Raw genomic sequence first — 26,788 nt, forward strand, 5'->3', positions numbered from 1 at the left:
TTAACGTTTTAAGATAAGTAGTTCATAAGTTAATTGAAAATATTTATTACAGCAATAGGAGTAAAATAATAAGGCGTACTTATCAAATATTTTTGTTTACTAACCCGTGAGTTTTTCCTTTACAAAAAGTTTAATTATATTATTCATCTATATTGTATTTTAACGAAATTTAGCTACTTTTTTTTAAAAAAAAAAGATAATTTCGCTAAATAAAAATTAATTGGTTTATTTAAAATTAATACCTAGTAATTAATAAGCTCCCGAAGTTTTCCACTGTGATATGCAGCAAAAGTGTCGTCACAACCCCCTATGAGCTAATTTTATAAAATTTTTATTAATTGTATTGAAAACTACTCAAATGCATTAAATTATAGTAAATCACTTTTTATATAAATAAAAATCGTAGGTAAGAAGGTATTTAAGAAACAATTAAGATAAATAAATAGTTAGAACCTTCTTATTTATAAATACATAGGGAACAGTTCGCTGAGAAGTCAAGGCGTAAAGTTCATCTTTAATCTAATAAGATATATAAATTGTAAAACGTAACTTATTTATAAAGCTCAGAAATAAATTAAGTAGAAAACATATCATTCTACTTACACTGTCGCCAGTTTCCAGCTGATCAAGTTCCATAGAAACAAAGTCTACATTGAGTTTTTTAAAAAGATCCTTAACTTTAGTGCAATATCTGCTAATAGTGCTTAGTGAATACAAAGCCACCGTAGTGTCAAAAGAGCTGACTTATGTTTATTACAGCACTTATTTTTCTCTTCGAAAAGTACTAACTATCCAAGCTACCAATAATATTAAATACACTTTTTTTTTCGCCTTAGAGGAACTCGATGAATCAAGTGGTTTTTTTAAGACGTTAGTCAATACTAAAATATGCAGCTGTAATTATAAACTTGAAATAAAATATAAGTTTCCAAGCAAATTAAAGTACAGTATTTTTTGTGTACAAACATACAATCTTCTAAATTAGATATTTAGTGAATAACTTACTAATAAATAAAGACATTACAAAGTTCAAGTTCATTTTGGCGGAGAATATAAACTTTTAACAAGCAAAATGCTTAAAGAAAACGTTGGAAAATTGTATCATGCGATAAACTTACGGACAATAAGTTTTCGAAAATATTGCAACCAGCTTCTGCTCCAAAATTTTGTTTATAATTTCCACAGATCGCGACATTTAGATCTTCACAGCAAGGTTTATACTCAGTATAAGTTTATTATAAATTAAAATATCCACTGCGTTTGCCTATATATAATATAAATTTTAGATTGGCAATTGTAAACCTATTCTAATAATATTAATTCAGAGAACTTAAAGTATAACTTTGTGATTGCAAAAGGTGTGTAACAGAAGCGAAAAGAAAGGTTCTCAAAAAAAGAAGCAGCTTCTTCGTTATAGCCATTGTCCAGGACGCTAAAGTATACCTCACACATTTGTGTATCTTTTTCGTTTAACCTTATATGGGAATGGAATGACAAAGCATTTTTCTTACTGTATAGCCTTTTGCATACATTTTTTAGCACAATAATTACACCTCTTGCCGATTGTTTTATCATAAATATTCAAACCCAAATTAAGAAATTAACTATTTTAAAGCTAACCTTTCTATAAGCAGCTAAAATTTAAATCTTTTATACCTTAGTATATGTACTAATGAAATTACTAGAAACAGTTTGGAACCTAGACCAGAAATTTAGTATATATATGATGTTTAAAACTTTAAAAAGAACTAACTTAAGAAAAAACCAAAATTTCAATGTTAAATGTAGAATTAAAAGCGTCTATCATATGTTTTGTGCGAAGTACGTTCTAAATTAATGACCATTGTAAAGTAGAAAAGAGTAACAAAATTATAGTAGTTATAACTGGCATAAAAGGGAAAACTGTAATTGTTGCATATGGTAAATGTGCGTGGAACCCATATCAACCTATAAAAAGTACCTTTTCTTTGACTTTTGCAGACTCGGTAGATCGAGCGCAAAGCAACTTAGTCTTTTTGGGTGCGAATGGATGCCTGCACATCTTTTGAAGGAGTATTACTTCCTGAAGAGCAAAAGATGGCGGAAACGAGAGGTGCTCTTGAGTGCTAGACATTAGGCCTCCTAGAAGCACCAAGCAGCCTTGCTCGTAAAATACCACTTACCATTAAACTTTACCCAAACTAAATCAGGCGCGTAAGGAAAGCTACCTTAAACATTCTTAACTGCGAAAAGCGCTAAGTATACTTTAAAATATAAAAGCCTATTCACACTTGGGTATATGTCTGTTACTTAAGGTCACTTTAACGTAGCTAACACTGGGGGCAATAAATTTAATTGTAAACCAGAGTTCAATAATTTTTTATGTTTAATAAGCAAAGAAAAAAAAATTTTTTTTGTTTTATTCTCTATAAAAAATTGTTATCAACTATCTAGTATCAATAATTTATAAATGCGATTTCGTAGTCAATCTTTTAATGAGGTAGAAGTAGCGTAAATTAATTTAAAAAAATGCACATATTAATCTGGGTTTTTTTTAACATGCACACCAGCAAAAAATGTTAGCGCATTTGCAACCGTAGATCCATCTTGATACATCTTGAACTGCAAAAGTAGGTGCTTAATTTTTTTGGTGAGAAAGTGTACCAAATAACAATATTGTACTAATTTCTTATTTAAAATTACTTATGCACCTAAAGGCTATGTAAAATATGAATTTTTTAGAATTTTTTGCCGCTGTAAGAGTTGTGAAGAATAACACAGAAGCTTCTGAGTACAAGATAAAACAAGGGTGATTTTTCTTCGAAAAAGCTTTTGATAGAGTCTGGCATAAAAAAGTTTAATTTTAAAGATTGTTTTCATGCAAGTTGCCAGAATATCTACGCGCGTTGTTAGCATATCTTTACTATAGATCATTTATTGTAAGACAAGAGAAGAATTGTCCGCCCCCAGGCTCCTTAAAACTGGAGCCCCTAAGGGTTTCTTTGTTACCTTTATACTTTTCTTATATACGGGCGATTCCCTCCCTTGCCAACATAGTTTCCATATAGCTCTAATAACTAATACACTGAAATTTAAAATTAATTGCATTCGCTACCAGATATGCAGGCCCAACTTTATAACCTTGATAAATTGTTTGCTGAACGAAAAATTCTTCCAGAGGCCATGCGATGATCTTTTCAAGAAAATAAAGAAAAGAACAATTAAAGCTTAAACACGCTATCGTAAACGCCCATTTCGGGTGCACCAGGGAAGTGTTGTTATTAACTCCAGACGTAATGAGGAGGCCTCACTTACATATAATATTATAGAAATTATGAATTTAACTTAACATCTTATGTATAAAGCTATTATCGACCTTAATATGAGTCACGCATTTGTCTTATGATTCTATTGCTCGGCATCGAATATTAACAAGCATCAGAATCCTTAAAGCGACCTCAGAATGTTTACAAGCGCATCTTGATTAGTGAAAAATTCTAACTACGAGAGCGGGAGCCAAACCTCTTTAGCTTCACCTTAAACGAACGGCTATGAAATGTTTTGCTGAAATACAAAAGATATTCTAACAGTTCAACAACTAAAGCATTTAGCTACTCCCCTGCATTTTTTTTAAACATATAAACACCTAAATTTTTTTTGAATATACTCAAGAAAAGAGAGCACAAGAAAGGCTTAAAAAAAACTACTGTACTATATAATTATTTTATATACGACAACAAAAGAAAAGAATGTTAATTGCTTAAAGATTTAAAAACATCGCTCTCTTCTTATTATGTAGATGAATTGGTGGCTTTAAATTTTATAAAGGTTACCCTTCTTATCCTCTTCTAATAAAGGAATTAAATTAAGCAGTTTAATTTATAGCCGATATAATTGTAGTATGTCAGATCGATTAGTCCATAATTATACAATAGTACTTGGCTTAAGTACTATTCACACCATTTTGTGTTTAATACATAAATTATAGTCCGCTCTATGCAGCTGAATTTTCAGCTTGCAATACATTTAGGTTTTTAAACTTTTTTACAGTAGAGCAGATCCCATCCCTCCCACTGATGGTCGCTTTATATTTTTTTTTATGTTGGGTGTAATTTAAGTTTATTTACAGAATTTTTTTTTTTTGGTAACTACTTTAATAAAGGTATATCTTCTTCACACTGATAAAAATTTTCAGATTCGGAGCTATCACTTTTACTGTCCTCTTGGCCACTTAGATTTTCACTCATATTATCCGGGTCAAAGCGACTTAATCCGTTTGCGCTATGGACTCGCTTAATATCATTGCTATTATAACCATTTACGCCTTTGCACTCTTTTTCTGGAGCGTCAACGGATTTTCTTTTAATCCTCGCCAAGTTCAACAGACCAAAAGAATTTTCCGATCTGGCAACCTGGACCTTTTCGTTACTTTAAGCTAAAAACTGGTGAAGGGTGGTAACATGGCGCGAGTACTTTTTTCTGAATATCTACGTAGACATCCGTTTCGTCAAGAATCTCTTCGTTTATTAATTCTTCCAGAACGTCCTCGAGTGTAATGATTCCCACAGTTCTGTTTGTTTGGGGTTCCAGCACGATAGCCATGTGGCCTGCAGTTATTGCAAAAGAAGAGGAAATTGTTAACGAAATTATAACAACATTTTTGCTACATTTCTCTTTACTGCGGAAATAAGCAAGCAGTTATTACATAAGTTCAGAATGCTACCAACTTTTTCCCTCCTGAAACTTATTTAGCAGATCATACAAGCCCATCTCCTGGCTGATGTAAAGAAGCGTATCTAAACATTAAGTTAAAACTGAATCTCCAATCCTCAAGAATAGCTTCTAAGTTGATTGGCACCTTTCATGAGCTGCGCCACGGTACAGTTTGGAGGGAAGAAAGCCCCCATCTTCTCGGACACCAGCGGATTCATGAATATGAGGGACTTTGCGTAGAGTACTCCAATCACCACGTTATCGGTGGAATCCAGTATGGGTATGCGGCTGTGACCCACACTAATAATCTTTAAGTGGAAATGAGCCACGTTTTTGGGGGTTCAAACTATAAAAGTTACTTCTCTTATTAAATCGCTGGTTATGATGGTGTTGGAGTGAAGGTAAAACACGTGCTCCATTTTTATAAAGCAGCTTTTGACCTGTTACCAAAGTAGAAACGAGTTGACCCCGCCGCAGGTTTGATAGTACCAACCTTCTTACTAGCCATGTCTAACACGCCGCGGATGATGGTTATCTCGTCTGGACTTAGCATGTCGCCAACGTTGGCGTGCCCGTGTAGATTCACTAGTTCTTTTAATTCTGAGGTTGACTTTGTAAAAAAAAGTTGAATTACAAGTGAACGAAAGTAAGACCAGCTCTTCTAAAGTAACTGCCCTTCTCCTTTCCGAGTAAAAAATCCAATAGTTTACCTATTGTCCATGATAAGGGCGCCGTGACGGCCATGAGAAACTTAACAAATCTGGTAATAAGGTAACTCGTAAGTTTCTATCGGGATCTACCAGATCAATTGCAATTAGCTAGTGACAAAGTTTACGTGTCAAGCTATGACCTACTAGAATCTTGTATACAGTAGCAATATTATAAAATCAAGTATTACTACTGAAACTTATTGGTTGTTTACATTATCTTAATGAATTGAATTGCTATTAAATGAGGCCGTGAGATTTAAATTTTAGAAAATATTAAATATAAAAATATACTTACATACGGTGAAAGATAGTAACCAATTGCGAGCCCGTATTTCGAGCAAATTGCTTGAGGGGCTATCCTGTAAAGTACTAACGGTTAGTAGTGAACTATTTATAAAAAAATCATAGCAGTACTCGCCAAAGAAGAGCACGGCAGTGGCAGAAAATATAACTGCAAGATACTCAGGAACAAGTTTGTCTAAGTAAAAAAGTACATTTTTTCATATCAGCATATAATGTGTTATAAGTTGTTAAGCTACCCATATTCTATTTTATAAGATTAATGATAAACACATAATAAAAACGCCATGTTAGCATACTGATATAAGAGAAGCAAAGTCTGCTTACTTAAAAACAGTGGTAGCGCCTCCATGGAAGCGGCATTGCAAATCAGTAAGGTAACCAGCAGAAAATGTTTCCGTTTCACTAAAGGTAATATCCCTGATGCGAACACAATTCTTAGCTTAAAGAGTTAAGCTCACTTCTAATATTAGTTTCAACCTGTGGCGTACTTTTGTTGACGAGGAAGACCACCGTTTTTCAAAACATTTAAAAAAGTTTCGTCGAAAGAGAGAAGGCCTTAGAGTATAAAGAAAATTTAAAAGGAATAAAAAAGTTATGTGGTTGGTGAAAACCATGAACACAAACCTATTGTCAGACCTGACATCAACCCAGCGAAAAGAATAAGCAACACACAAACGGCAAGATGGAGATAAAAAGTTTTCCTATAGTAAAGCTTGGGAAAGATTTGCCGAGTTAATTAAAATAAATAAATTTCACTCGTGTGGATCATCCAAGGTAGGTAGCTCAGCGTAGTATCTTTCACGGTGTAACATTACTTAAGAAACCCATAGAATAGTCAACAACTGGATGACAAAAAAACTCAGTATTAAGGCAATAATTAATTTAAACTTCGCGTTACAAATCCTAACCCCTTACTAAAAGAGGGCCAATTTTAAGTTTATGAACGCTTGCTAATAACGATTGGAGCCATATTAAGACTATCACATAATATCGATTAAATTTTGTGCATCTCATATGTTTAATATTAATAATAGTTTAATACTAAACATTTATACTAATTACAATAATTATAAAATAGAATAATAATAATTTTTATAGTATAAAATAGTAATTATCAGCAATATAATAATATTAAGAAAATAGTGAGTAATATAACATATATGTAAATCAATTATATATTTCTACCCCGGCACCCCTCTCAGTGGAAAATAGATTATGTTGTATTAGCCCTTAGCCTCTAGATCTGTTTAAAAAAAAAACATTTAGTAATAAGTAAAAATAAGTAGCCCGGTTTTATTTATAATTATATATTTATAATTTATTAACTAAACGGAACCTATCATAATAAGTTACGTTTTGTAACTATATCAGCTTTGAGGTCATCCGTTCTTCAGATTTTAGGCCCTCTGTGTTCGTGTCAAAGTATTTTATTATTCCTTTAAAGGGGTTGATATCATTTTATTAATGTTTTTAACCGTTCTATACTATAATCAATATTAGTCATGGCTCTTCGTAAGATTATTACTTATTCTTTACTTCTCGTCTCTTACATTATATTTTAAAAACCACTTTACTGATCAACAAAAGTTATAAACAATCATAGTTTATTAGTTTATAGTTATTCAACTAACTGGGATTACGCTACTATTTTAAAGCGTAATTTAATAATATTTCTTCATAGACCCTTCCCCCCTTAGTTTTATTTTTTTAATTTGTAATTTTATTCTATGCCTTAATATTGATATGTTTTTTTAGCTAACATTGCTAGAAAGCCCTGATGAGCTCTTATTTATAAGGAGTATAAAGTTATTATTTAGTAATTTTTTGTAATAGTTTAACTTTACTTTTGGTCATTTTCACAAATCCTACTGTGTGTCGGCCTATAGTAAAGAGCCTTAAAGCTTCGGTGAGTCTGCTAATTATTATACCTATTCATTTCTTTTTAATCATTTGCGCAACTACTTAAAATCTGAAATCATAGAATATTATTACTGTTTTTTTATGATTGCGTCGCTTTCTATCGCTATTAATCTTCTGTTAAAAGCTATGTTTATTAATTCAAAGAATTTAAAAGTTCTCTAGGTCCTTAAGATAGTGCACATGACAAGTTGCGAAAATAGTATGACCCTTTAATGCCTTTCTATATAAAACTTTCCATTAAAGAAAAGAGCCTTAAGCGGTTCTTTATAGCTAATAATCACTTAAGGAGTATCTTTGTTAACTGGTAGTAATTGTAGGCCAAGGCATTATGTGTAGCGAAGAATGAGGTATTTGATACCTTCATCGATTACATGACTTTAGTGCAAGTGGAGTCCATTTGTTGAACTTCTAGTAGCATACCCAACTTAAACCCTTATTTTGTAAGCATCTCTAATAAATTTATGCTTCTATTAAATTGATATAAAAAGTCTTATAAATAAGCCTGATTGCAAACAAAAAAGGGATATTGAGAGTAAAATATACTCTTCATTTTTTAAATTTAAGTGCTCTTTAGGCATGCGGTGCTGATCATAAATGTTTCAATTCCCTTTACATGATCGTCAAGATGAAAATACCAAGACTGGAGCGGACAATGACCTACGAAGGTTAGGCAAAGGGGTATCAAGTTCTCATTGGCTTTTTTGTATTAAAGAATTGTGCAGATGCTCGGTAATATCGAGCGCAGACTGCTTAATTTTGCAAATAATTTTATATTATTAGGTTAGATCATATTCAGTTTTGGCAGGTTATTCCTCAATAAACTTTTTTTTTTCTGTGTAAAGGTATAACAAAACTGTAATTGTGCGCTCAAAGTGCGCCGTGGGGCCTCCGAAAACGTAAGCTTTTCCAGGGTTCGTAAGTAAGTTCTTGAATCCAATGGGGGCTTGGATGCCTAATAACACGTTTAAAAGAAACTGAAGTTGTATTTCGGAAAAAGACTTACAGTCGTTTCCAAACCCCGGTCGTCATGTTACGTATATTTTCGCACGAAATATGGTGCGCCGACCACAGGAGCTTGTTTTACTGCGTTTGGAAGGGTGCAAATCGTCGATGGTTTATCATATTCCTAGCAGAGTAGATGTGTTGGTCATAGTAGGGCGCACGCATACTTTATTAAGGTGAAGTTTATGGCACGGGGACAATGTACTTTTAGCATAGCAGGGATAGAGTGCGTGAATTGCTGCTTTGAATAACGAACTCTGCGTGTTGCCTCCAAGTTAGTCGCTTGTCGATGACAACGACCAAGTATTTAGGCTGAGAGCCCCACGAGGTTTTAACACCCTGAAGGTTAGTAGCGGGGGGAGCGCGATGCATCTTGAGAATGAGGAATGCTTTGCTCTTCGTTTCAATAATAGTTACACACCACTGCCGCCACCAGTTGGCGAATGTTCCCAAATAACGCATCAATGTTGTCCCAATAATAAGAGACGTTTTGAGGATGCGTAAACTGCAATGTTATCAGCACAGAGTGCAATGCGGTTGTGAGAGTTCGCCGGGAATGGAATATTTCGCATGTATAGCGCGGAGAATAGGGGCTCCAGCTGTCAGCCGACGATATGGCGACGACGCAGCCCCTACTCTCACTCGAAAGGTGTGCCGCGTAGAAACGTACGCAAGTTAATTACTTTAGGTTCGAAAGGTTCTTTGCGCCAAGATTTTTTTTTATTTTCCATTAAGTTTTGCCTTGAGGAATTCTATTTTTTTTTTCAAAGCCGCGTTGGCGGCCAACAAGTTGTTAAATAGATCTTCTTGTTCAATATTTGTGGAAGAACCATTATAACCATTTAAAAAGAAATTAATATAGATATATAAGGTACCGTTATAAAAAAAATAAGTATAAATTTAAGTATATATATAGGAAGGTGCAGGTAAACATAACTAATAAGTTAGGTAGGCGTTAAGAAAAAATGGAATAATAAATATTCTTTTATTTATAATGTTGACATACCACGCCAGGTCAAGATTAGAAGAGACCTAAAATACTGCCTAATCTGATTTACAAGTTAGAAAAGAAGTACCCTACGCCCAGTACGCCGTTAAAACGGTGAGGTGTCGTGGTCTCCAAGAGTGTGGGCAACCGCGTCACAGACTATATCTCGAACAAAAAAGATAAATCGTTGGGATGATATAAATATTCATAATAGCTCTCCACATTGATGCGACAGAAATATTCGGAGCGTTTCCAACTTCAAGGCACGATGCAAGTGAGGACCCCGGACAAACCGGGGGCACCTGTAATTATTCGCAACAGTCAATTTTGAAAACCGCTTGAAGTCGCTTTATGTGCGGTTGACTGCTGCCATACGATCACCACGGCTACGTAAGTTAGAGGGCCGAATAATTTGCAGATAAAGCTTAAGTTTGTTGCGTACTGGGAAAGAACTCTTTTTACCCTAAAGGAATAAAGTTCGTAAATTGTTAACTTTGCTTTATTAGTGATGTAGTCAACGTGATAGCGCCAAGGGGATTGCTTGTCTATGCAAATATCCAGTACTGGACTTTCATGTGCCAGGAGACGGCTTGGTCGCAAAGCGTTATAATAGATGCTGTCGTTTTAAGCCCCCTCTTCGATACAAATATAGCTTTGCTTTTAAGGGTAATTCGCCACTTATCAAATCATACCTTAAGTGCGGTAACACACGTTTGCAAGTGTTTTAAAGCTAGAGAAGGAGATTTGGAGCAGGCATAGAAAGCCGTATTGTCCGCAAACTGTGACAAAAAGTGGAGGTATTCTCAGGCCTGAGTGTGTTCGCCATGTATAAAGCAAATATGGAAGATAGCAGCTAGCCTTGGGAGCCTCTATAGCCAGTTCGCTTATAGATGAGCTAGCTTTTCCCACTATGACATAAAACGTCCTTTGGTTCAGAAAAGACTGGAGAGGCGAAAGAAGATAATTTGGTACCTTCAGGATAGGTAGTGTCATAAAAAGAACACCATCGTGCCATACCCTGTCGATTGCTTTTCCGACATCTAGAAATAAAGTACATGTAGGCTTATTGATATTAAACCCTTTAGTGACATTTTCGGAGAAACGCAAAAAACTGCTGAGTAGTAGAGTGACCCCTTTGGAATCCAATCCGAGACTCTGGTATACAACCAGAACTCTCCACAAACTATTGCAATCGTACAAGTATTACAGCTTCAGCTACTTTGCCAATACGTGACAAAAGACTTAAAGAACGGTGGTCTTTAATTTAGGAATGCATAAGATTTCTGCCTTTTCTATCGTTCAGGGAATGTACATGACTCAAGAGAATTGTTAATATGTGAAACTAAGACTGTTATTGCTGTCACGGGCAAGTGTTTAAGAATCGTGGTTACGCTCTCTGGACCTGACGCTTTTTTAGTACGCAGAAGGTTTATAATTGCTCACTTCTTTCCTATCGGTATATTCGCAAGTTATATTTCGAGGATTGCTACTGCGAGTAGCCCTATTTTCAATTTCAGAAGCTACTTTTTTTGTGATTAGGCAGTGACTAAATAAACTTCGCACGCACACCTCCGCCTTAACTTTGTCGCCATAAGTATAATTGGTCTCTGTTTTAAGGGCCGAAGAATGAGGTTTCTTGCGATTTCTTATGGATTAGACAAAAAACCGCCAGCAGGATGTAGGGTTCTCGGAATTTCAAGCTCGGCAAATTTGATTCACAAGTTTTACTGAGCAAATTAATGAAGCAATTTTTACTTTTTTGTTAAGTTTGTCAAGAATTCGTTTATCTTTAGGATTTTTAGAGGCTACGTATTTACGTTTTCGCCGCCTTCTTAAGTTGAGAAATATTCTATTTCCTCAGGTAAGCGTGCTTTACGCGGAGGGATCGTTACTGCAACAGAAACCGTTATATGTGCTTGATTAATTTTAGTCTCATAAGGGGTACCAAATTTCTTAGGTTAACCTGAGGGACCAAAGTAATTGGATTGCCCTTAATGGCTTCCGTAATCACTTCTTTAAATTTATTCCAGTCCGTATCTCCGTGTGTAATTCAAAGGGCTAAACTCTTATAGGCCAATTTCGTAAAGCACGGGGGAGTGGTCCGAGGAGAGGTCCACTAGCATGGTTATGTTTGAGTCAATTCGGATGTTCTTTGGTATGACAACGTCAAGTACATCTGAGGCTCCTTTTATAGAGAAGGTAACCCCTTTTTTCAACGTAGTTGTATAGTTTAAGTTCCGTTAGTATTTCTCACTTTACTCTTCCAAGGAGCTTTGCTCTTCAAATCCCCGCCAAGAATTACAGATTCGCGACGGTTAAAAATACTAAACAGTTCTTTAGGAAACAAAGGCAGCCCGGGGGACTTATATGCAAAAACGATTACCACGTCCCCCTTAACCATGAAGATTGTTCTTGATGGCCACTGTTTCAAACAAATTAATTTTAAATTGACAAGAAGGTATAAACGGGTGAGCTATCTGCTATTAATAATAATGGCTACTCCCCCTTTTCTTGAGTAGGTCCTGCCATGCCGGTAAAGCCCTTAATTGGAAAAATTTTATGTCCGAGTTTTAAATGGGTCTCACTTATTAAAGCAATATCAATTTTCTGATTAAGAAATTGTTGAAATTCTTCTCTTTTGCGCAAAAGACTGTTCGCGTTTTAAAATAATATGCGACCATATTTAAACTAACAATGGGAGTTAGTATAAAGACTAAGAAGATCGTTACCATTCTTGCCAATGTTGAATTGGTCGTTCATATGTTATTTAAATTATGCTTATAATCTTTTAACTTGTCCTTCATGTTAGTGGCGAATGCGTAGCTCTTCTTGTTGACTAGTCGAATTATTTTCTGAAAAGTTTTTCTTTATTTTGAGAATTCTTGGAAGTGATGCAATTAATTGTCTGGGAGTACGGCTCCGTTGTAAGAGTTGTTAAAGACAAATGTTTGCGCATGTGAAATTTTCTTGGGTGATAAGGGCAACCTCGATAGTTAGCGGTGTACTTGCCTTGACAGTTTGCGCATTTCGGAGGGGCATCTAGTGTCTTCGTGCGGCTGGCGGTTTCATGGTTGCATCCACATTTGACGAACCTAAACGCAGAGGTACAGAAGATAGAATTGCGGTCAAGAGTTGAGAGTGGTGGCACTGGCCAATTACGTTTGAATCCTTGAGTCCTTCAACCGTAATTGTAAGATGACAAACTGAAGTTAATTTGTATACCGAGATCTCGGATTTTGATAGATGTTCAAGAACTAAAGGAAGAGCTTTTCGTTCTTTCCGATAACTTTTTATACGAACAACCCTTTAGTGGGCAAAAACCTGGAATGCGGAAATCTTTCTCAGCAGCGCTACAGTCAAGTTTTGAAAAAAATTCTCTCAGTACCACTTTCAAAAGCCTATCCTCAGGAAGTCGATAACCGTAAAACACGTAATTACTTTCTTATAATATTTTGTGCCCAGTCGAAAATTATTAGAGGAGGATATCATGCATATTTTTAGATGAAAAATTGGTCACATTTCTATCATGCAATAGGGAAGCCACATCTGGCCACCGTTGTTTCTCACGAATAATTAAAGGTGCAATATTTTCTGTCTCCAAAAAGTTTTTCGCAGTTGATACGTTGAGTTTTCTCTTCTGTGGGTGTTGTCGACTGAAAACTTATTGTTTTGTGAATTTTGAGTAGTTAAATCACTCAATCAAGGCGGAAATTCGTTTATATCAGCGCTTTTAATTTGTAAAGGTAGACCAGATAAGGAATTTAAGCAGGCAATAGGTAAAGGTTCAGTTTTGCAAGAGATTAACATAGCCTTACGCTCGTTTTACGAACATCTTTAAAGTGAACAGAATCTAATTCGTTCATTTCGTTCATTCTGTTCAGCGCTATTTTTAAAACTTTTTTAAGTTTTTCATTTAAAGCTAATACCTCAGTGATGGTAGGCCGCGAAATCTTTACTAGAAGAAACAAGAGGCATGTTAAGCATATATATAAGTAAATAAAATAATATAGTAAATATTAAAATATAAGTTAGATAAGCAAGATAGATATATATAATAGTAGTTTAGACTTAGTTTATATATTAAAATAGAGTAGGCGAATTAAAGTTTTTGTTGCAGTAATAAATATATAAATAAGATATTTATAGCAAATTTATAGTCAAAGGTAGAGGTGCACAGACCAATCCAAAAACGGCAAGAGTCTGCGCTAGCCAATTTCCTCGGTGTTTTGGAAATGCTCTCGTTGGTTTGCAATTGTTAAATAGTACTCATGAGCTGCATCCGGTGGAACTGGACGTACAGCCATAAGCTTTACGCGTCATTGCTTTTAACCCCCTTATGCGTTACTGGTTATTATGTTTACCACTTATCAACTAGGTTTCAGTTTGCAAGAGTAGAGCTATGGAAATCGACCCTAAACAACAGACTCCGACTCTGAAACAGTCTCTGGTTAAGTTTGAGTACCCTGTGCTAACGCATTAGACAGCAACCGATAAAACATAAAAAAGTGGTGAATTTAGTTACCAGTGAACGTTAAGTTGAGAACTAATGATCTTTTTTATTGGGCAAAAAGGTGTCCTGAATGTAAGAGGTTTATATTTTTGGTTAGATGGATAAGTAAGCATTTGTTTTACGGTTTTATGATGAGATATTAATTGGGATATGTAAAATTTGATTAAATAATCCATTTATTTGAAATTTGGCAAAACTAAGGTTAAGACACACATTTTTGCATGCCTCAAGTTTTGATTAGAACCTGTATCGTAGACATAAGAAATCGAGCTTTATTTTGTTTTTTCTTTGTTTTGAAAAAGAATATATATACCTATATTTTTAAAAAAAAATAAATGTGTTATTTTTTGCGATTGTATGTTTTATTTATAGAATACAAATTAAGACTTAAATGATATTATATGCACAACAATAAGTGTGGCACATATTCTTACCAGTAAACATTACAGGTGCACCATCAGCTGGTAACCATTCTTTTTCAAAAAGATAGAATCAAATTTTAAAAACAAATATTGTACTTAAAAGTATAGTGTCAACATAGGAAATGATATCGCAGAAAAAAAACATCTATTTTTTGAGCCCGAGTTTTGCCCGTTATAGGGTTAAGCAATAAATCAAGACTACTTCAGGATAATATAAATTATAAATCTTTTTTACTCAGTTAAATTTTAAGGTGACATGCTAGTACTTTTCTTGCTAGCTGGTTTTTCATTACAGTTCTGACATAAACTTTACTTTTTGAAGTGGCAAGTGACAATGCCTCAGAAAAAAAGGACCACACAGTGGAAGTGAAGTTAAAATGATTGTGGGAGTGGCCATAATTTTTCGTGCTGCCTTACTTTAGCCAAACGGTATATTGCTTATATGGAGAAATTAGCAACTTTATGGTAAAATTTTTTGTAGGCCACTAAATTCTATACTGGAATTGATAGAATTATATATTAATATATTTATGCTTAAACTTAAAACACCAATAATTAATTGCCTTTGAAGATTTAACTAGCCAAAAGGCTGTGCATAAAAAGCCAAAGGGGGTTATGGTTTCATATTATATACTACTATATACCTACTCAGTAAAGATACAGAGCGGTTGCCGTTTTATTCTTTTAAGGCTCTCAGGGATCACTTTACACCTAGCGTACTAATCCGCACGGGTTGTCTAATTTTAAGATTAGAAGGCAAAACTAATGTTTAGACGTTCATTATCACACAACTATAAATTAACTTATATACTTATTAGTATAAATTACAATGAAAAAGTGCAACCTAGTACAAAGCCTTCTTATGCCTTTTCCCTTCATAATAAACTAAAAAAACAAGGACACGGCAGCCGCTTTTTCTAATTACCTTTGAGAGCGATTAAAATTTTCTCAAAGGAGACTAAGGCTAACTTGCTTAACAACTCAGGTGTTAAGATTTAAATAGAAGTACGAAGGCACTTTATAAAGTTTACGGGCTTTATCTTAAGTAGCTGTTTGTTTAGTTGTAAAAATATGTTAGTTAATAGAATGGCAGTTAACTACAAATGTATGATGTGTGCGTTAATTTTTTTTAAAGTAAAAATATTAACACATAGCTTTTGAATCAGCATTACTGAAACTGAATAATTAAATTCGTAAGGCTATTCCTAGGTGTAAGTTTTGTGTAAAGGTAATTTTTAGAGCTCTTATTATAGTTAAGGTGCTTTAAATTAAATAGTAATTTTGATTTTCATAACTATGTATTCGATTTAAGGAGACTTTGTATTAACAGTTTTTTTATTGAGTTTATGACATTAACAGGATTGTATGCAGATCGACATTTTCAGTAGGTCAGAAAAAAACTTTAGGCAGGAAGGTTTTTCAGTAACATCAAGTAGACACCTACCACCAAGGGCAGAAACAAGTCACTGGGATTTCTATCTATTGCACACTTATCCGATTTTAAGTAGCAACCTTTAGAGCATAGGTCTCAAAAATTATTAAAAAAATATTTTTCATGTCACTTTTAACAAAATGCATTATTTATCAAATTTCATAAAATGATATAGTAAACTACTAGTTATAAATATTAAATGTTTTCCATGTATACTATCTTATATTAGGTAACGCGTTGGTGCCTTTTAAGGTACACTGTAAATAACTTTTCTAAATAGGAAGGCAATGACACCAGTGCAATAGGGTTCATGTCGCTAAAACCTAGAAATTATTAAAGTAGCTAACTGGTATGGTGAGTGTACTATTTTTTACACTTCGCTGCCGCTGTTTGCAGAAGACTACAAGGCATTTATTCACCTCTATTATTAATAATATCTTTAATATACCTGACTTGAAAGGAATAAAAGAACGAGGCGCAGACAGGTAAACAATAACTTTAACCAATATAAATCAAATAGCCCCATTTACATAGAGTGGCCGCAGAATTTACTTTAAGAATGGGCGGAACAGTAAAGTTAATTAAGGAATTTAAGGAAAGTGGAAACTTGAGGATACTCCCAGGGTTACTTACTAGGTTAAAAAGGGCAGCTGAATATTAATAATATTATTCACTCGACATGAAATTAGGCTTGAAGAACTTGAAGAGTTTGAAAACCTTTGTAACGAAGAGGGCCTAAAAACTAAGGTGTATCTTTATGAAGTAAATTTGAAAGATATTTCCGTCACAGATCTTGGAATGGAACATTTTAAGAATTTGAAACATTTAAAAACATTGGTGCTTGACAATAACAGGTTGTTTTCTCCTTTAAAAACTAAGTTTTTATATTTATTAAAAGTTGTATAGATACATAAGTGAGGAAGGACTAAAAAAGGTTCTTCAGAACCAAAACCCAAGCTCTTTAAACGTTACAACGCGTAATTGCAGGTATCTAACCGAATCGGCGTTCAAAAATTTGACTAAGCAAAATATTAAAAGCAGTTAGCAATAGTTTAAGGGTAATTAAAATTTTATTTAAATATATAAAAACAGATACTAATATATTTATTCTCAAAGTGCGCTAAAATAAAAAGTTAAACTAACCCCTGAGTCTCCTCGAGTCTTACAAGCTCCTCAAGATCAATGCTTTTTTTTTTTAACTCTCTTTAGCTTTTATGTAAAAAAAAGTTGTAACCTTTTATTTTTCATATTGGTATTCATGTAAGGTAGTTAATTTATGTATCAAAGTGTATTACAGCCCAAATAAGGTAGCAAAAGGTTACCCTAAACTCAAGACTCATAACATGAAGCCCGAAAAGCATTTTAGCACCGAGTCCTCGGTTTAAGCACGAATTTATGTCTACTTTGCTTTATTATTTGGTTGCTTCATCTTAAACCCTTGAAAGTCATTAGGTAGAGCACTGCTCTTAAGTACGTGCTCGAAATTCCACCTACTATGATAGTGGGCACGTTTCGGTTAATAGCATAGCCACTACCAACCTTCGTGAAGGAGCTTGGACTTTTCAATAGGAAAGGTACTTTACAGTTCCCAAGCAATGTTTGTGTTTAAGTTATTGACTAATTCGCTTTTTAATGAACGTCAATCCCTTGGATAAAACAATAAAGTTACTTTACCAACCCAAACCTAAAAACATCGTACTACTTGATAATAGTAGTAGTTAAATACTGAAATGCTATGTATTTTAATTTTTAGCTATCAAGAGCAGTCCTCTTGAACCATTGCTTTAAAGGAAGTTAATGATAATTCGTTTTTGCTCAATCTTTTTCTTAGCTCTCGTCAGCGCACTTTTGTTTAATTATTATAGAAATTTAAAATAATTTAATTATTAATAACGAGTGGTTATACGGTCACATCTGTCATTTCGATTGCTAAACTATCCAACATTGCTCATGTAAAAGTTAAAGATAAAATTGTATTAATATCGTAAATTAAAAATAGATTCATCTTTTATATATAAAAGAAGTTGCAATCATAATCTTTTAAGGGCAGTGGTTCGATCTATTAACTAGAGGTACTTCATTGTTACTAGTAAAAGGACGCAATAGCATGAAAAAAAAATAGTTCATTTATTACAGCAACTACTACATACGGATATTTTGAAGTATAGGCGTCATATAAATTATTTTAAAGCTCGCAATCTGATAACGCGTATGATTCTTTAACTTTATGGCAATAACTTAACCTTATTATTATATAACCATCACAGGTTTATATGCAGAGTGCTTTGATTTTTAAAAAAAAATTAAAAAATTTGTAATTACCGATATCCCTCATAAAAAATTTAGTATTTTATTCAATTTTTGTTTTTCTTAATATTTCGTTTATTAATTATTTTTAGTACGTTATCATCATTTTAATTACATAATAATGTAATAAGTTCCAAGTTTTAAGAGGCTAAAGTTAGCTTTAGACTAAAAAATTAAATATTTCAAGACTGGAGACGGAATTAACCTTATATTTTCTCAAGGGATCATAAGAAAGATAAGGGATAAATAGTCCAAAAAAAAAGTTAACAATTGAATATAGGCATTGAATTAATATATGGCAAGATAGATAAATAAAATGCGAAAACTAAATTAAAAACATACTTTCTAAGAAATGGAAATTTAGTGACGGGAGAAGTTAAAAACGTTGACGAAGAACTATACAGTATAGTAGGCTCCCTATAACACGTAGCTGAGAGCATTAGTCTCTTTTGTGTTACTAATCTTAGTAGGTGTCTTTTTTTTACTTAACGACTACTTTTATATCAGAATACCCTTGAAGGTTTTTGGGTTAAGAGTTCCTTCCCATCCAACTCCATCGAAAATAAGCTACTATTGAAATGCTACTCGAATTGTTTTTAAACAGATAACTTTAACAAGCCTTTTGCGAAGTAAATGAGAAATCTTACTCAGAGACGATTTAAAGTCGATAAAAGTATTTATCAAAATTTACTTTTCTTATCTCTCGAGAAATTACCAAGCTCTAGTTTCGAATGTCTCTAAATGTTGTTTAAGATTCATCGCTACGCCATAAAAGAATTAAAAAGAATCAGTTATATAGGGCATTTCTTGGCTATATACAATAAAGCAGGAATACTTAAAGTCTTTTGCTTGATGTCACCGAAGAATAAACATAAGTATAGTGCCAAAACAGAAAACAGATGTGATAGTTCCAAAACCCATGTGCACCTAGAATAATCCGATAGATCTTTAATGTTTAGTATTATGAAACCTAAATATTTTAGGTGATAAAACTGCGACCCAACTTTTGGAGGTTATTGGGATCCTAAGGCGAGATACTAATTGGTAAAGTTAAAAAATTAATACACCTTAACCTGACTTTGGCGTGAGGTTATCAAATAAAATTGGGGTCTACCACCATTTGGCGAATAGCAATTATAAAAGGCAAATTCTAACAATTATCATCCACCATCCCTCATTTTCTCATAATTTTACTTCCTGTGCAGAATACTATTCTTTACTGGACACACTCATGGTGATCCCAATATAATTTAATAGAAGAACTGTTTGAGACCTGAGCATACTGTCTAAAACAATTTCAATGTGTTACTTTTTTTTAAACTAACCTACCGTGAACACATTTTTGGCAAGCAAACTGCAGAAGAGGGAAATATGTATACTTAATATTAAATTTTTATATTGAGTCATTTTATGTTATGTTGTTTTCTCATTCTAACTAATGTATTTTTATAAACCATTCGCACTAAAAAAATAAGCATGTTTCTTTTTCTTAAAACTTGAGCTTTCCCTTATAACCGCCGCACATTGTCGAAAGAGGATAATAGTAATGTGTAAACAAGGCCACCATTGCATTGCATGACAACCAACCAACCATTTGGTAAAGATATATATTAGCAAGAAAAAGAAAATTTAACAAGATCAAAAAAAAAATTGGACAAATGAAATTTTTACAAGATACAAGACGCACCTTTTTTTGTAAGGTTTTAGAATTAAAAACGGTCTAATTTTTTTATAAAAATTTAAAACATTAACTATTCATAATTTTAATTGTCAGTAATAAATATAATTCTTTTATAAAAGGTCGCACAAATCTATTTTTATAGATAAACTGTTTTAAAGCCTATAAACTTTATTAAATGCTGAAAACTTATAGGATCTGACCTTAAGTTAATACCGGTCACTCAACAATTTGGAACCCATAGTATTTTCAACAATTTGTCTAACATTCGTGTGCTATGAAAATATCTTCCATAAAAACAAAGAATTACAGAGGTTCAAATGAATAAACGCGCTATTTAAGATATAAAGAACGTACTATTAGTTCTCATCCTTATATCAACTATCGTATTGTATACCAATATGTTACTAGGACGAACTGAGAACATGCATTGTGAAATGTCAATTTCAAAAGCTGTGTATACGCTTGCTACGGCCTTCTTATAACAAGTGACAAAAATTATATAACTATTTTTTAGCTTTCAAAGTGAGCTTTACCGTAAACAGTAGAATTATTACGTAAGTAAAATAGCTAAGTTGTTAAAATAATTTTTAAGAAGGTAAAACTGTTACTAAATTTACTTTGTGAGGTCGATTAGATGAACATTTATGACTTGCTTTTTTAATTTTTTAGTACTTAAACTAAAAGCAGTAAGCAATTTTTATTACCCGTTATATAAATTGTATACCAATTTCCTACCAATCCCTATTTTGTTAAAAACTTATAAACTTCTTTGCGTCATTAACTGAATGAATTAGTATAAGAGCGGGTAAAAAAAAGAAATGAATATTATATAACACTGTATGCACTAATTTGAAAAAGAAAGTAATAAAATTTCTTAAAGAAATATTAAAAAAAAAATTAAAATTTGCGTGGTTCTTAAGCCCCCTTAATATAGATAGCTGGCCGGTAAACTACCCTTTTTAACCAAAATTATATTGCAAAGCCTTTATGTGCTCTTCGGCTTAATGAAAGTTAGTGAGTCGCAGCTCTGGAGAAATTTTGTTTTTCACAAAAGAATTGGCAACAGTACAATATTACCGGATTTTTCTTATTGTGGTTATAAGTATAGCGATGAAGAGCTTCCAAGAAACTATGTAAGCTTTTTAACTTTGTATCCACATTTAAGCAGTAATATTATATTTAATGAGAATTGGCCAGTTTATTTAGTTGATGATTACGGAGGCAAACCAAATACTAAGGGTATATTGATAAAACTTTCTTAATATTTTATCATATAAATCCGTTGATAGATTTTTGCGACGAGGCTTTGTTAAAAGCAATTAATGCAGCCGCTTCAACTGGTCAACCTGCTAAAATTTTTTCATAACTTTTGTTAACATTAATTTTGATTAAAGGCGGAGGGGGTATCATACAATTTTCGGCTGGATCGTACTATATTGGTGTAGGGAATAATGAGAGGGATGTAATTAAAATTCATCATTCAAATGTCATAATTAGGGGGAAAGGCTCTAATGGTAAGTGTCAAATGCTTTATGGTATTAAGGGCTTCTTTATCACACATTTATAAAATTGATTGCTATAATAAATTCTCAAACCTAATGACGTAAAGAAAGCTGCTAATCTGCAGTGCTAGCTTACGAAGTTTAATTATCTAATAAGTGATAACTTAAAAGTAAAGCTACGAAGAATATCTCGATATTAATAAATTTATTTTTTACTGCATTGTAGATCCACTTATATTATAAATTAAAACTTTAGAAACTCTTTTGTTTATACATGGGTGCAAACCGGTTAATTCCCTATGTAACATCATATTTGAACCCAATCTTAAGCCTACTAAGAAATTGGGTACCGTTTACTTTTACTAATTCATTTTTAAACAAAAATTTACTATTATTATCAGTTTCAACGTTTTATTTTAGAATCCTGTTATGTATTATCAAATTAGAGTACTTAAAAATTCTACTTTTACTGTAAAGGCACTCTCGCAGGTCCCGTTAATAGAGGAAGTTTTCAAATAAAAGTTAACTCAGTGCTGAATTTTAAAGTAGACCATGACATCATTATCAGGACAATGAGCCCGAAATTTTCTGCAAGTATTTGTTTAAAGTAATTTTATTTTAATTAATTAATTATTATCCGGAAATGTTAACTAGATTACTTCCGGCCTTACGAAGTCAATAAAAGGTTTACGAGATTATACAAAAAGGTGTTTCTGTTAATAGTTGTTGAGCAAAGCGGAGAGTTTTTAAATGGTTAAATTACAGGGTCTAATTGTAAACGAAAACCATCTTATTAAAACAATTGATCATAAAACGAAAATACTTACCCTCTATGAGCCTGTCATGGTTACTTCACAGTTCTTTCTACAGTTATTTATAACTTTCTTTGTTTACTTGAAAACTTAATAAATATTAGATTGACATCGATAAGGATTCATTTTTGTACTTCGAAATTAGAGAGCATACTACGCTTAGAAATTGTGGCTTTGAAGACTTGAAGTGAGCAAATTCTAAATCTACAATTAAATATAATAAGCATATATTGTAAAAGAATAATGAGTAATTGGAAGTATTACCCAGAAGAATTTTCACATCATAAAGATGCCATACACGATTACGGTAACAATTCTGATCACCTTATAAGTTATCCATAAGCTCTATGCATATTATTTATGGGTATAAAATTTTATATACGGAAAAAGGGGTACGACAAATGCTCCAATATACTTTTTATGCGCATCATCGATGATTTATACATAAAATTACAATGCAAAAAACATTATTCACGTTGTGCGCCCAAATTTTCTGCTTGATATTGCTAATTAGTCATTGTAGCCTCCAGCACGCTTTAATGACAACCTTGTCATTACAGAATATTAAAATATAGCTTTGCAAATAGTATACCTCACGAATAATTGGAAAGATTTATTGGCTATTTTTATTTTCAAGCATATAGTTATATGGATTTTATATAAGTAAAACACCAGCTATTAAGCTGTTTTTAAAATTTTAATTTCGCACAACGATTTTTAAGGTTGGCAAGCTTTGAAGATGCAATCGGTTCGAAATGGTTGGATAAGAAGGTTTATTCTCCTTTTTTTTATTTAATAAATGTATTTTAGCTGATTTTATAATTAAATAATATTTTTTTTTTTTGTTAATTAATGCTGTTTTAGAAAGTGTTACCACCACCACTTTCGTTAAACTAAATATCTTAGATATAGGAAAGAGAACAGATATTGCCCTTCTTTTATTAATGCTCACATCCTTAAGTATATATGTCACTATCGATTCGGTTGGGTTTCACATAATTATTCTGACAATTATATAATGTAAAGATGTGTATTTGAAAGTTTAAGCTGCGGGATTATCCTCGACTCCTGCTGTGCTTTCACTGTAGAGGACTGCACATTTGAGGGCAAGCGAGGGCACTACTCCATTATCACCCAGCGAGGCCTTAGTGTAATATTTTTCGTTAAATCAGTTTGTAAGCTTCTTTATATTAATAGGTTACGGCTGTCTAGTTAAGAATTGTGAGGACACCTGCCTAAACCATCACGGCCCAAACGTTGGGTATCAAGGCTGCAACACTGTTTATTTGGTTTCTTTAATTATATATTGTAGCTTTCATTTTTCACCATTTTTATTGTATTTTTTTTTTAGAGATTTAAGTCGTTGCCTGGGCAAAGTATTGATTGCCATTCGGGGTTATTTTTTCTTCCTTTTTTTTTTTCAAAAAAAAATTCTTTTATTCAGCTATCCTTATGCCACTCTCTTTGACGACATTCAATACGGTGGTGTATGGAATAATAACGGAGGGCCTCTGTGTTCCTACCCTAACCATAACAAGGTAAAACTATGCAGCTTGAAAATCTATATTATCCAATAAAAGTTTAGGATCTTGTATTTTGGAACTATAACCACCGCTCTTCGGATAGCCTGCCAGTTTACTATAGTTTTTGGTTGATTTAAGCTACTTTCCATGTATAAATCTTTTTATTGACTGGTCATTTGCTTTTTTTGGTAGGAGAGAAGACCTTACCGATCTACGACCGCGAAACGTGTTTTTTTTCCCCATTCTCGTGGGTTGCACAGGGAACATGCCAGAGAAAGCACTAATAATTATTAGATGTGTGAAAGGCTTCTAACCTGTTTTACACCGTTATACCATTTAGACCATTGATATCCACACATGCTTAGCTGTGGAATCTTTAAATAAAAGAGTTGAGCCAAGGTACCTCCTAACTACTCTTCTCATCTTACAACTTGGTTATTTAAGTGATAATTCAATACTGAAGTTCGTTGTTTGAAGCGCAGTTGGCTCTTAAACATAAGTTATGCCTTGGAGATTCCGGTTATGTACTGATCAGCATTTAATTATTAAAGGGAGTTATACATATTTTTAGAAGCTCTTGTTGAGGGTTTGAGTTTAGAGGCTTCCCGCCTTAAAGGGTTGAAAGGCATCTACTTTGACGCCAGCAATACCGATAACCTACTCTTGTAATTACACTGCGTATTTTTTAAACAATAATGACAGAGACTCTCCCATGAGTAAAGGGATCCTTCTTTTGAACTTCTGTTGGCTGGCGGAAGAAGAAACACGCCGTGGAGAAACTACGGCGCGGGATTCTCTCCATCCACTGTAATTCCACCTACTTCTCTGAAGTGCTGTAGTGGATGTATCTCCCGTCGTTATACCCTCACAGAACGGAAGAAGCGGCGCTCTAAATAACTCGTCCAAACATCCTGGCATTCAAGTCAGAGGAGCAAATTACCAGAATGTATTGTTGGTGTTCTTTCACAGAAGTAACGTTTACTGATCATAAAACCGAGCTAGCCTGGAGCAGGCGCGCAACAGATGGTGTACATCTCCCTTAAACCTCCTAAGAGATTCGTCTTTGGCGGTTATTCCAGAGGGAAAAGAATTGAGCTCTTAGCAGGAAGCACGCCAGAAGACTACTGTCTCTGCGTCACGTTGCACTATAAAGACGGTTTCCTCTATAACACAGAAAGTGTAAGGGGCTGTTCGCCATAACCTGTTATAGGAACGACTTCGGAATTCAGGACTTTTTTTGGCAGCCACAGTGACAAATGGGAAAAAAGCGAGGGTTTATTTTTGTTTGCACTTGCTTTCATACATACGCTTAGTGAAATAACTTTGCTAGGAGAGTTTTCCCTAGAGAAAGAAATTAGAAAATTTGATTTTATCTGCATATTTCAAAATTATAACGGCACCGCCCTTTTTGACGATGTTTACCTATTTTTGTCAAATTGAAACTATTAGACAGTTCTTATTTTGCTCCTTTTACTATTAATTTTAACTATAATAAATGTTTCTTGTGATTAAATGTAGATTTACTAGGCAGCTGTCTAAGTTTTATACATAAATAAATTGCTTCTCATACATTTCAATATAATTATGAGGCATTAGCCTAATGCCAGTGGAGAAAGTTACAGGATATATTAGCACCGAAACAAGTATTTAGAAAAAAGTGCTTTATATTGTTCCGTTATATATAGTCTTTGTGTATGTTAGGACCCCATACCTTAATAAATGATTACTTGCTCCCTTAAGCAAGGCGCCACTTTTTGGCGTAAGGAAAATCAAACGTGTAATAGTAATCCGCATATATACAAAAAGCCACCAGCAAAATATTTTATTTCTAGACACTTTTCACTAATTAGATAAGGTTATTACTGTGCTACTGAGTTGGAAGACAAAAAACTTCAGTTATTATTAAAGATACATAAGTTAGTGAAACACACCCCTTATTTATATACACATCTCCCCGCTCTGACTCACGATTGTAAACTCAGCGCCATGTTTAATAGTTTGTATAAAGTTTCATCTTTGAGCTTCTGAGTTAGGGCCACGTACTGCGTTTTATACGCGAGTGTAGCGTCCAACCTTTACCTCTTCATACGTTCTGTCACTAGTAAGTTCGGTATTCATACCTGTTTACGAAAACAAGAAAGCTCATCATAAAATTACTTACAAGTCTGAAACAAATTAATGCACCGCCGAAAGAAAGTGTAAATTGATAATTAGTAGATGAAGCCAAATTTCATGTCAACTTAGCCCTGTTAAAATTTAATTTAGTTAGGAGAACTATAATCTGTTGTGGCGTACCCCACTTATATAGTAATTTTTTATTAAATTTAAACTTTTTCATAAAAATTATAACAATTTATTTATTAATTCATTATAATAAAATATTTATTTTCGCTCCCATCAAAGTGCAGGTGCGAATTATTGTTTTGGTAATTATAATAAATCTTGTCTCAACATAGAATCCATACAATTTGCATACAACGTGACAAAACGGGGGGATACTCATTGCTTTTTGAGTAAATAGTCCATGTGTAACTTTCAGATAATAGCCCTCTATGGGCCACGTTTAATTTAGGTTTTGCTGAAGTCTCCATGATTTTTAGTAGAGTTTGGTTTAATAATTAAATTTAAGCAATCATATGATCTATGATGTAAAATAGCCTTTTTGACAGTTACTTTTATTTAGTCTATCATTGAAGTACGTGTTAAGGTTACTTAAAATTTGGGGGCACCTTTTTTTGGGCTTTCAAGTGGTCCCGATAATTATGGTTTCCTTTTGTAATAAAAGCATGTAGTTATTGCTATTCCTTAATTAACGTGAGCATTTAAATGACAAGTATAAGCTCCATCATTAGGTAGTATGAGAGGTCTAGTTTTCTTATTAATAAAACTTTTAAAATTTCATTGGCCTTAATTTAAGTATCCAATGATAATAAAAGTATTTAAATTACTTTTAAAGTACAAGCTGTCAGTAAAGTAATAGTAAA

At 33.3% G+C, this 26,788-nt stretch overlaps 3 protein-coding genes and 2 long non-coding RNA genes across 5 annotated transcripts; 2 read left to right on the plus strand and 3 right to left on the minus strand.

Annotated features, from left to right (window-relative positions):
* Positions 1-4,184: 4,184 nt before the first annotated feature.
* On the minus strand, positions 4,185-4,979 carry LOC135145519 (uncharacterized). The gene is made up of 4 exons (XR_010283474.1): positions 4,838-4,979; positions 4,685-4,775; positions 4,453-4,586; positions 4,185-4,397 (listed from the first exon to the last, which is right to left on the minus strand). It is a non-coding gene; the product is annotated as an uncharacterized LOC135145519 (long non-coding RNA).
* A 464-nt stretch (positions 4,980-5,443) lies between these two features.
* LOC135145542 (uncharacterized) lies at positions 5,444-6,409 on the minus strand. Its single transcript, XM_064077660.1, has 6 exons — positions 6,330-6,409; positions 6,183-6,260; positions 6,030-6,122; positions 5,817-5,880; positions 5,698-5,761; positions 5,444-5,488 (listed from the first exon to the last, which is right to left on the minus strand). The coding sequence occupies exons 1-6, from the start codon at positions 6,346-6,348 to the stop codon at positions 5,444-5,446; spliced, it is 363 nt and encodes a 120-aa protein (XP_063933730.1). The 5' UTR covers positions 6,349-6,409.
* A 9,730-nt stretch (positions 6,410-16,139) lies between these two features.
* Positions 16,140-17,182, plus strand: LOC135145563 (uncharacterized). The gene is made up of 7 exons (XM_064077682.1): positions 16,140-16,208; positions 16,260-16,464; positions 16,514-16,615; positions 16,669-16,833; positions 16,886-16,913; positions 16,967-17,037; positions 17,096-17,182. The coding sequence occupies exons 2-6, from the start codon at positions 16,331-16,333 to the stop codon at positions 17,000-17,002; spliced, it is 465 nt and encodes a 154-aa protein (XP_063933752.1). The 5' UTR covers positions 16,140-16,208; positions 16,260-16,330; the 3' UTR covers positions 17,003-17,037; positions 17,096-17,182.
* Positions 17,183-20,310: 3,128 nt separating this feature from the next.
* On the plus strand, positions 20,311-25,317 carry LOC135145527 (uncharacterized). Its single transcript, XM_064077645.1, has 28 exons — positions 20,311-20,317; positions 20,376-20,452; positions 20,950-21,100; positions 21,155-21,206; positions 21,257-21,307; positions 21,362-21,481; positions 21,726-21,815; positions 21,947-22,063; positions 22,124-22,176; positions 22,235-22,315; positions 22,386-22,468; positions 22,521-22,588; positions 23,004-23,052; positions 23,188-23,241; positions 23,308-23,423; positions 23,479-23,570; positions 23,633-23,676; positions 23,726-23,819; positions 23,867-23,931; positions 23,997-24,081; positions 24,145-24,203; positions 24,268-24,323; positions 24,376-24,469; positions 24,527-24,611; positions 24,676-24,750; positions 24,807-24,960; positions 25,015-25,077; positions 25,135-25,317. The coding sequence occupies exons 3-28, from the start codon at positions 20,972-20,974 to the stop codon at positions 25,242-25,244; spliced, it is 2,139 nt and encodes a 712-aa protein (XP_063933715.1). The 5' UTR covers positions 20,311-20,317; positions 20,376-20,452; positions 20,950-20,971; the 3' UTR covers positions 25,245-25,317.
* Positions 25,318-25,725: 408 nt separating this feature from the next.
* On the minus strand, positions 25,726-26,045 carry LOC135145524 (uncharacterized). Its single transcript, XR_010283478.1, has 2 exons — positions 25,989-26,045; positions 25,726-25,924 (listed from the first exon to the last, which is right to left on the minus strand). It is a non-coding gene; the product is annotated as an uncharacterized LOC135145524 (long non-coding RNA).
* Between the last annotated feature and the right edge of the window lie 743 nt (positions 26,046-26,788).

This window comes from Zophobas morio, unplaced genomic scaffold, assembly GCF_036711695.1.
Source record: "Zophobas morio isolate AGI-343-1 ecotype UQ-CSIRO unplaced genomic scaffold, CSIRO_AGI_Zmor_V1 ptg000157l, whole genome shotgun sequence".
NCBI classification, from domain to species: Eukaryota; Metazoa; Arthropoda; class Insecta; order Coleoptera; family Tenebrionidae; genus Zophobas; species Zophobas morio.